We start from the raw sequence: 10,863 nt of genomic DNA, 5'->3' as shown, positions 1-10,863 counted from the left end.
CTGTTACTCTTTTATAAATTATTGCTTATAATTTGAGATTTATCAAAGAAATCCTGAAAAATTTCCTGACTACATAGTATATAAAAGGGTCTAATTTCTTGTCAGGTGCACATAGTAATAAATGAATTTCTTATGGTATAATTCTCTTTAAATGTGTCAGCTAACACTACAAATTACTTTCTTTGCTCTGGAACTGGTATGTGACACTTGAGCTAACCTAAGTATGTGTGGTGAGACTAAATGTTAATACCTTTTACATAATATGTCCATATTGGGTGCACTTTATGGGTTGTTGAACATATTTTCAGTGTGTCTTCCATAGTTTTGTTGTTTAGACATTTTCCTGGTGTTATTGGTGCATATTTTGCATAACACCAGGAGAAATGTACAAGCACATTATTTGCTTAAATGTGAACAGTGAGATATAAAGATTTCCTGCTGCCTTCAACATTAAAGAAATCAGTATTTTCTTTCAGTAATCAAAGGAAGTCTCAGCTGGAGAACTACAATCAGTTTGTTCCTTGAGCCAAACCCGGCACCTTTATGTCCAGGAAGCTCCAAATTGCCAAAAAAAAAAGCATTTCCAGTGTCTAAGAGAAACAAGGAGACTGTGCAGGAACCTTTGTAACATCCTGTAGGATAAGTGGGTTTCACTGTGGCATGTGGAGGAGGATGGTGTCATAGATGGATGTGGAAAAGTGGTATTTATTTGTTAGATGTATATTCCAGGTAGTTTACAATAAAAGATAACAAAAAATCATAGAAACAAAATAAAATATTGCAATAAGGTATAAACACCCCCCCACACACACACACACACCCCTAAATTTCAAAAGCAACCCACATCCCTTTCCACTCCCCTGCCTCTAACTAAGGAGCAGAAATGAAGTATGAATCACTGAAATTCACTTCCACATAAATTGGATACAGCAGGTCCCACCTTTTATTTTAGATCATGGCTTGTACTATTACTGTGGAAATTAATATTCATCATACTATGCATGAAGATGAATCCTCCACATCAACACCTATGTTGCTATCCCAAACCAAACCATATGACTTGGCACCAAAGACCACCGATTCTGTCATGATTCATTTGATTGATTTCCTGATGCAAGGAAGGAAAAGCTGAGCCCGGGGGTGGGCAAAATGTGGCCTACAGGCCAGATGTGGCCTGCCAGGCCACTCTATCTGGCCGGGGCCCCTAAAAAATTTAGAAAAGTAATAACTATCTGCCCTTGGCTGCCTGTCATGTGGTCCTCGTTGGCTTGCCAAAACTCAGTAAACGGCCCTCTGCCCGAAATAATTGCCCACCCCTGGCTTAGCCCATACAGCAGTGGCTGCCCTATCCTTGCCCACTCCAGGCTAGATTACACAGCTCTAACTTGTAATGCTGCTTGAAGTCTACTAGGAAGGTCTGTGGGGCAGAGCTGTACTACTACCTAGCGCATCTACAGGTGATGAATAGTGGAATGACCTTCAGGGAAAGTTAGCTTTGAAATAAGCAGGGTTAACTCTGACAAATAAGCAGTCACAGACCAAGCAGTGGCAGCATCACCAGGATGTGGTGAGAACAGCAGATGGCAATGATTTCCCTCCTCAAAAGCCACATAAATCCTTTGATGTTGCTGTGACATAGTGAGTACAGGTCGCCACTATAATAAGCCTGCCCTCAGCCATGGGACTACAAGTCCTCAGTGACAGAACGGAAGGGAGAAATTATTAGAATCTCAGTGACTGTGAAGGCGGATGAAGGCTGCAGTAGAATGAGATCTCCAGTTGTCTTTGTTTCCTTGCCATTGGATCAAGGTCCTGTTCTGTCAAGAGCTGTGTGAAAGCTGATGTGCAGTAATTTCTCCATGATAAAAGAAGTCACACATAGGTGTCTTCCATGAAAACAGCTTTCCTAGGCCATTCCTCAAGCCCTTTGGCTACCAGCTAATGTTGACAGGAGCAGGATTGTGAAGTCTGGAAGCTCCTGGTCATGAACTGGCATGAAGGTGGCAGTTACAAGAAGGTCATCTAGCACTTGGATGAGACAGGAGTGCTATTCAGTAGCTGTAACTGTGACTGAGCAGCCCTCTTCAGGATCTGCTCTGCTGACCCCACATGGGGAAGGGGCCAGAAAAGGTGCTTTAAACAAAACCTGTCGAATACAGTATTCTGTATTTCTTCCTGATTGTATAATTGCATCCAGTGGGATCACCTTTACTGTGGTCAAAGATGCCAACAAAGATACACCATCATTTTCAGGATCTGGAACATAAGGACCTTCATGCACAATGCTAATATTGAATGCCCGGAGTGCCACACTGCAATTGTGGCCTGAAAACTCAGGCAACACAACATCAATATAGCTGCACTGAGCAAGACCCGGCAAGCAGCAGATGAGGCAGCTCAAAAAACATGCAGGCAGCTATACCTTCTTTTGGAAGGGTAAAGAGGAAGGAGAATGCCAACTTCACAGAGTTTGTTTTACCATTAAGGATGAACTCAAACTCAATGAGTTCCATATTGGAAACTGGCGGGGAGTCGATATTCTATGTCATGAGCGCATATGCCCTGACTCTTGATGCTGCCAATGAAAACCAAGAAGGAATTCTACGCCAGCTTGACCAAGTACTTGTTGACATTCCAGAGGGAGACAGACTTATTCTTCTTGGTGATTTCAATGCCAGAGTTGGAAGGGACTATAACCTCTGGAACAGAATCATCGGCAAGGAAGGAGTAGGAAAGGTCAACTCCAGTGGCATCCTTCCCTTGACTGAATGCACAGAATATGAACTTACCATCACTAATACTCTGTTCTGTCAGAAAAAACAGGCACAAGATGTCATGGCAACACCCATGATCTAATCACCCATGATGTTCATGGGCAATGTACAGGAGACTTTTAAAGTTATTGGAGAAGTACTATCAATGTTGCCTGCAGAAGATCTTCCAAATCCAGTGGGAAGGCAGATGCACCAACGTTACCTTCCTCCTGCCAGCAAACTCCATGAGTATTGAGTTGATGATCATTTGACATTAATTTCGTTGAGCCAGCCATGTCATCTTGATAGCAGACTCCAGGCTGCTGAAGCAAGTTGTATTCTCCCAGCTCAGCCAAGAAGTACTCTCAAGAGAAGAGCAGAGAAAGCACTTCAGGGATGTCCTTAAGGCCAACTTTAAAAAAATGCAACCTCAATATCAACTCTTGGGAGACTATTGCCCAGGACCACCCCAAATGGAAGAAGAGTATGCTGCAGGGAGCTTGGTACTTTGAAACCCTGCAACAACAACAGGAGATAGAAAAGCAGGAGCAGCAGAAACAGCATGTCATGGACCAAATCAAGAATCCAGTGGCACCCACCCCACACAGAAACACATCTGAGCTCTGGTAGAGTCTGTCTATCCCAGATAGACCTCAGCAGCCATCTTAGGACACACAGATAAGACAATCATGAAGACGGTCATCCTTGACTGCAAAAGATTGCCGAAGAAGACTTGGAAGGTCCCCTTGGTGGAAAAATAGATGCCTGCCTCCAGAATTAGACAAGCCATTTGATATGTGTTCAGATTTATGCACTGGATTTTTGTTCATTTCTGGTGCTTAGTGTGAATGCATATCTAGGACTAAGTCTAATTGAATATTCTGTCAGAGTGGTTAAAAATTGACTATGAGACTTTGTACTGTTCAATTCTGAGAGCTGATCTTCCCAGAATGGGGACAAGATGTTCGAGGGTTTCCATCTTTGAAATCTGCTGCCTTCCTCGGTTTCACTGTCCATGAAATGGGGGTAAAATTAAGAGCTGAGCAAACAAAGGCAATTCCATTTCAGAGAGGCAGACATTTTTAAAATCCTTTGCAAAAAGGGATTCCCAGCTTCAGGGCAGATCATGAAGTGAGCTCTTCTGGAACTACTTATTCTGGAAGCCCAGAGTCAATTAGGCAGTGCCAGGCAGGTTGTTAGAAGAGCCAGGTAGATTTATTGACAGAGAACAAGGTAGGTTTCCGTTGATAACTCACTTGGTTTCCAAGCAAACATCACTGTATTTGAACAGCCTCCATGGATTTTTTCACTATTGAAAAACTGATAAATTTTGACAGACAACTCCTTATCAGAATGTATCAGATTAAATCTCCAGCAGTAAACCTTACATGCCTCCTGCTCTGATTGGAAGAAGCATTAGCACTACTTAGAAGGTTTTATTGTCAATGTATTTTACAAACATTGACCAACATTTTCATATTTGGTGCCCTAGTGGGTTACGTCTATAAACAACAGCCTGATTTTTCAGAAGTTCGAAGCATCAAAAATTCACATTGAAGCAAATGGAAGTTTTGGGGTGGTGAGTGTGTTTTTGAAAAACAAGCCTCTTTTACACAGACGATTTAGTATAGTTTTAATGCCTAACTTCAGGCACTTTGGTGTTAAAAAATGTGGTTATTAAGTATAATAATAGTCAGCATTACAATAATTTGCCAGTAGGGAATCAATGGAGATTGTGTAGAAACACTGGGAGATTGGCATGTTAACCAGGAGACCATAATTCTGCAAACACTGTTTTGCTTATACCCATAGGGCTTGGGTTGTATAGGAAGGTATTAGGAATGTCTCTGCATGTTAACAGTTCACAAAGGCATCAAGGTGAGAAAGTGGTGAGTACCACCTTCAGAGAACACAACTGTGGGCGGAAAGTTCTTGCTGAAGATATGTTTGTTTCACTAGATTGCCACTGACAGTAGCAATTAACAGCTGCTGCCAATCTTCTCATCTCTGGTGGGAGCCCCATGCTGATCTACCACATTTTTGACATTTGTTGGAATTAATTGCTAGCTAGTATTTTTATAACTCTAGTTTTCTACTTATCTACAGCTGAAGTTCAGAGTGAAATTGAACGGATATTTGAATTAGCAAGGACGTTGCAGCTGGTAGTACTTGATGCCGACACCATTAATCACCCAGCTCAACTCAGTAAAACCTCTCTGGCTCCCATTATAGTCTATGTAAAGATTTCATCTCCCAAGGTAAATATTTTACTGATGTTAGTTGTGTTGTGGTCCATCCATTCTTTGAAATAAGCCATGGGTACAAAGAGCACGCGTTCTTGTTAGACACCCAAAAAGGTTGGCTCATTGAAATTTTGAAAGACAAGACTCTGAGTGGGGAAATAACATTATTGAAAGGATATTAAGAGTTACAAAAGCACTTTTGGAAATTAAGGATACCTGTAGTTCCAATGTTAAAGGGCAAACTGAATCCCTCGATTGTTTATTACTACATATATAATATTATTTTACAGAGGCCCTAGTTTCTTAACTATGAAGATGAGATCCTTACCCCAAAACCAAGGAGACAGTATAAAAATGAAGGATATCAGCATAATGAACAGCAGAATAAATGGTGAAGTTTGGCAGTCACTGTGTTCTGTTCTGTAACTTTTGTATAGTGTTTTTTTTTTTAATTTGGGGTCATTTAGTTTGCCATTTCACTGTCTAAGGCTGCTAACATAGATGGGCTTCTCCAGGAAAATGCATTCTTAGAAGACTTTTGAAGGAGGAGATGGTGGAAGCACAGTAAATTGGGTCTAGGGGGGCATTCTTGGCATAGATTGTCTCAATTTAGGGATTTGTGGGGAAAATAGCTCAAATATAATTATCAAAGGAGGAAGACATAAAAGGGTAGTTTCTGCTGGAAAAATGGAGTTAAGAAGACTTCCCTTCTTAACTCCATTTTTTCCAGCAAAGGAATGAGAGGAGAAAGGGAGACGGGATCAAGGTTGTTTTGGGGGCGAGAAAGCAAGGAAAAGGCTTTTGAAGCTCCTGAAATAGCATTAGGTGTGTTAACATTCAAAATTGTATACTTTGAGGTTTTCAAGTGTTCTATCTGAAAATCATTTGAACACTTTGGACCTGATCCTACTCACATTCCTGCCACTGATGAATCTCCCATTGAACGAATGGGAGCAGGATCAAACCCATTATCTAACTTTTTGCCTCTGAATTCTTTTCTTTTTCACTACCTATTTTCACAAGTCTCTTATTTTCCACAGGTTTTACAGAGGCTAATAAAATCTCGAGGGAAATCTCAGGCTAAACACCTTAATGTTCAAATGGTGGCAGCTGACAAACTCGCTCAGTGTCCTCCAGTGAGTTACTGTTGATTTATAATTCACTCATGTGGAAAGGCAGAATCCTGTTTATAGGGACTGTTCTATACTTTGTTTTGAAGCAAGGTGTTAATTTTGTAGCATCTATTAGTGTTTGTAACCTTCTGGGCATATTTCACTTGTAATTTTGCACAAAGCCCTCCTGAGCTCTCTGGATTCTGTGTGTGGCATAAAGGTAACATACATCTCTTCCATCAACACAATTGGCTCTGAGATATGAAAGTATTGAACCACCAACATTTTTATATAACTGATGGCTGAGAAATGAAATTATTTGTATATTTTTTCTAGCTAATTCATCTAAACTGAACTGACCAAATGTCAGCACTGTCTAAAACAAGTCAGTGGTCCATACGAATGGGGATGCATCATTGGAATTGGCTTTTCTTGGCATCCTTCTTAATAATTTCTACAGGGATGCATAAGGTGTAATGTAACTGAGATGAAAGTTCTCCTGAGTTATGCAAACACTCTCAATTTCTCCATCTTGAAAGGGTAAATGGTGATTCCTTAACTATTCACAAAATAATTATTATTTCCTGTATACCACTGTACAAGTGTGCTGAACAGAGACATAGAAAAACAAGGTCGTTACCCCGAGCAGCTAAGAGTCGAGTCCAGTGTTTGATGAAGCCAGTAAAACTCTTTCCACAGATGGGCTCAAATCATAAAGAAGATTAGCTAGTTTATGTTTATACAACATTGAAGCAAAAAATCATTGTAGAAGTGGTACAGTTTTACTTGTTTCTTGTTGTTAGTTTTGTCTCAAATAATTTTAGATATGGGGATTCCATAACTTTCCCTAGTAGCCTTTCATTTTCTTCTGTATTTTTAAGAAGAATGTTGCTACTAATTTAACTTCTATTTCCTTATGTTCCATATGTTGTTTTACTTTCACTGATTACTTGTACTTCATCAAGTGGTGATTATTGGAAATTACTTTAAAAAGTATCATATTGGTCATAGGTGTTGGTGGTAGGTTTTTTCAAGCCCACTGTTTCAGAGGGGAGGAGGAAGGCAGAGTTCTGCTACAATAATGGGACCTTGGTATTTGGTTGAATGTTACTATAGTTCACTTGGTATGTTAGAAAATGTTTTTTCAAGTGTGTCTGTTATCAATATCTGCTCTAGTTTATTTTGGCTGAGAAAGTGGTTGTTCTTATTATGTCTCCTTTAACAGGAAATGTTTGATGTAATTCTGGATGAGAACCAACTTGAAGATGCCTGTGAGCACCTGGCTGACTATCTGGAAGCCTATTGGAAGGCCACACATCCTCCCAGCAGCAGTCCTCCCAACCAACTCCTCACTCGCACGCTTGCAACAGCCACCCTTCCTGTCAGCCCAGGTCCAAATGCTAATTCACAGGTACAGGGTTTTTTTATTTCCCTCCCTTGCTAGGTTTCTGGAAACTGAGAGAGGTATCAGGACACAGAGTGGGTAACAAAAATGTGCTAAACATTTAGTTGAAAACACAAGATCTAGGAAAAGTATTTGCCCTTCTTAACGGTCGCCAGTGAAGACGGGCACAACTGTTATCTCCATGGTATTCACAGTAGCATTTCTTTACATTTTTGGATTGGAAAGGCTGAAGCAGCCTGATTGGAAACACCTGGTGCTGTAGAAGATAAGGCAGGTGGTATCTTGTAGACTAATGCACAGACTACAGCCTACTTCGTCATGTACTGTGGATGGGTGTGAAGTGGGATATGAAGATGTGAAATGGAATACTTCTGATTCCATTGGGCCCAGAACAACCCAACCTCTGCTGTAGTAACACAATTACCAGCCATAAGCACTTCTGTAAGTCCCCGTATATGATTCAATTGTAGGTATAATAATGGGTGCAAAAGCTCCATGCACTGAATGGAAGTATGGGGGATGCCAGTGACAGCGGCAGGGCATGAGCTCAGCAGGGCCTCATCCAGAGGCTGTTAGCTGGCAGGCAGGTGGGCTGCTGGGCCAAGATTCTCCTCTAAGCCTGGCTCCTCCTCCCCATCAGCTACTTTGTTAATCCCTTCACAGCCACAGACAAATTAAAGCTTTTACAGCCACAGTCTACGTGCAGATCACTGGCACCTGGGAGAGGGCTAACAGAGAAAAGGGTAAGGCTGGCAAGGGGAGCTGTGTCTTGGATCCCCACTGCAAGCCTTCAGCCTTGGGGTAAGCCCACGCTGTGGAAGGTAAGACTCTGCTAGTCCTCCCATTCTCTTTCTGCTCTCAGCTCAACCCCCTTCCCCCCCATGTCTATGGCACATAAATAACCAGTCATGCTGCAGGATCTTCTCAATTGGGGTGCTGCCAAATTCAGAAAACTTAAGGGAAGGATTCCTCAAGTCTAAAAAGGTTGAAAACTTCTGCCTTAATCCAAAAGCCTTGCCTGAGAAACTGGGTTATGTGGGAGTTCCACAGTAACTGAAAGTGTGGAGGGGCAAAGCCATCACTACTGACACAGGCTTGTAAAGGACTCACTTTATAATGACTACATCACTGTAGTCTTAAGGCTTGTCCATGGTTCCTGTATTCTCTTATCCACTGGCCATTGCCCTAAAGAATATATACACCACTCACGTTAACCTCTTTATATTCTGGAGTACCGCTGCATGCCAGGCGGAGGGAATTCGAGAAGTAATATGGTATAACAGCTGGGATACTGGCTTGGTATTAAGAAACATGGATTTTATGGCTATCTTTGTCACTGATTTGCTACATGATTTTGAGTGTATTACTTCAGTACTACCTTCCCCATCCTGTGTCCATTTGGTATAATTAGACTGTAAATTTTTGAGGGCAGGGATGTTCTTTTCCCCTTTGTATGTGCTGCATTTGGCACAACAGGACTCCTATTTTGATGGAGGTTTTAGATGCTGTGTAACAGGAATATGTGGTGTCCTAAAATCCTGCTGAGTAAAATTACTCTAGTTCAGGTGAGGTGATGAAGTGCATCTGGGACAAATTTGTCCCAACTGAAATAACCAGTTGTTCCATCCCAGCTTCTAAGATACACTCAAGATCAGAGTCTATCACTAGTCTGAGAGAAACATCTTCTTTAGAAAAGTGAATATCCCTACTCCTACATTTTGAACTGCTGAGGCATTTTGTTTTATGTGGATCTTAGAAAAAATTATTTAATTTCAAAGATTTTTTTTCCTGCAGAATTAGAGTTGGCAAGTTCTTTCTGAAAGGAAAATCACTTCAGTTTAGTCTGCAAAGTCCTTCTTTCTTCCATAAGCAATCTGAGAAAAAGAGCATATGCCTCACTTCGCTATTGACTTTGATTGTCCTCAGGCTCAAACATACTCTGAAATAATCATAATCTGGAACAGCAATCTAGGTGTGAAGTTAAAGTACAGTTGTGTATAATAAATATGCTAGATCTAGATATTGTTTTGCTCAAGTGGGTTTTTTTATGTCCTTGAGTATGGATTTATATATTTTACCATTAGTGCATGTTGATTTTAACCATATTTGCCACAGGGACCATGATGTTTTTATGCTGTAATCTCTTACCAATTCACAGGTTTTTATTTAACATTAAAATTGGCATATTTATAGTTCACAGTTTTGTTTGATGGTTTGTTAATCCTGAAATGCTGAGCAAAGGTGGGTCCATTTGAACTCTAGTACCTTATTCTTTTGTTACATTGTATGAGGATACTTTTTCAGCAGATGGGACAAAGATGTGTCCTTCAATCTGAGTAAAAAGGAACGGAGTCGACTTGCTTTCCACCTCCAGATCTGATCCCACCTTTATAGTTTGGGTTCTTTGGCAAATCCAAGGCTAGGGGTGTATTAACACTACCTCCAAAATAAGATGGGACATGCTGCTAAGAAATAAGCCTCACCCACTAGTAGCCAGGTGACATGCCTGGTCTTTCTGAGAAGGAAATGCAGACTTAAAAGGCCCTGTTTTCTTCATCCTTTTTTGATTCAGCTCAAATATAATAGAGGTGCACTGATACATCGATCCATTATCGGATCGGCACTGATATAAAGAAAACGGACTGTATCGAAAATCAGCTTTTCTTGCCTAATGCAGCTGATAATGTGGCCAATAAATGCCCCATGCATGCGTGCAGCCATGGTGAGGTACATAGGTGGGGAGGAGCACAGTCTGGCAGCATGGAGAGCTGCATGCAGCTGGTAAGTCTGTTGTGGTGGAAGGGGAGGGGGCAAGGAAGGGATGGGGCAGATCAAGGCCTCTGCAGTGAGGGAGGGAGTGGGGCTGGGACAGGCACTGCCCAGTTGGGTGGGCTGGGTATGGGATGGAGCTGTGGCTTGTCCAAGGGGTGTAGAGAGGGGGGCTGGCTCATGCTGCTGCATGCATCCTGGGAGGTCATGGGGGGGTGCCCCCAGATCTGCGTGGGGCAGGGCAGGCTGCAGCACTGGGGCCAGGGCTGTGTTGGGCTGTGCTTGGAGCAGGTGGCATTGGCACCAGGAGAGGGGGCTACAGAGTCGGAACTGCAGCCACCCCAAAATTCACTGTAGACCCCCACAAGCCTTCCCTCCCAGTGCTGCTGTTCACCCTGCCCTGAGTGCAGCCCAGCCCAGCTCCCGCCAGGAAGAGCTCAGTGCTGCAGCCCACTCCACCCTGCCCTGCACAGATCCAGGGGCACAGCCTCCCCTCCATGCCCTCCTGGGGTGCGTGAAGGGCAGGAGCTGCCCCCTCCCCCCGTGCCACCCAGATGAGCTGTGGCTCTGTCCCACCCCCC

The 10,863-nt window shown here is 42.3% G+C and overlaps 1 protein-coding gene across 3 annotated transcripts in view; it reads left to right on the top strand.

Moving 5' to 3' along the window:
- Positions 1-10,863, top strand: part of CACNB2 (calcium voltage-gated channel auxiliary subunit beta 2) — a 233,595-nt gene that overhangs the window by 216,272 nt on the left and 6,460 nt on the right. For all 3 annotated transcript variants that reach the window (XM_019508325.1, XM_019508326.1, XM_019508324.1), the window contains exons 10-12: positions 4,860-5,011; positions 6,037-6,132; positions 7,334-7,519. In XM_019508325.1, the coding sequence (XP_019363870.1) occupies positions 4,860-5,011; positions 6,037-6,132; positions 7,334-7,519 (434 nt within the window). The remainder of the gene's footprint in view (positions 1-4,859; positions 5,012-6,036; positions 6,133-7,333; positions 7,520-10,863) is intronic.

The sequence above is a fragment of the Gavialis gangeticus genome, unplaced genomic scaffold, assembly GCF_001723915.1.
Source record: "Gavialis gangeticus isolate Ggan-Ray unplaced genomic scaffold, GavGan_comp1, whole genome shotgun sequence".
Taxonomy (NCBI): domain Eukaryota; kingdom Metazoa; phylum Chordata; order Crocodylia; family Gavialidae; genus Gavialis; species Gavialis gangeticus.
The sequence above is the reverse complement of the archived record's forward strand: the minus strand, read 5'-3'. Positions and strand labels throughout refer to the sequence as shown.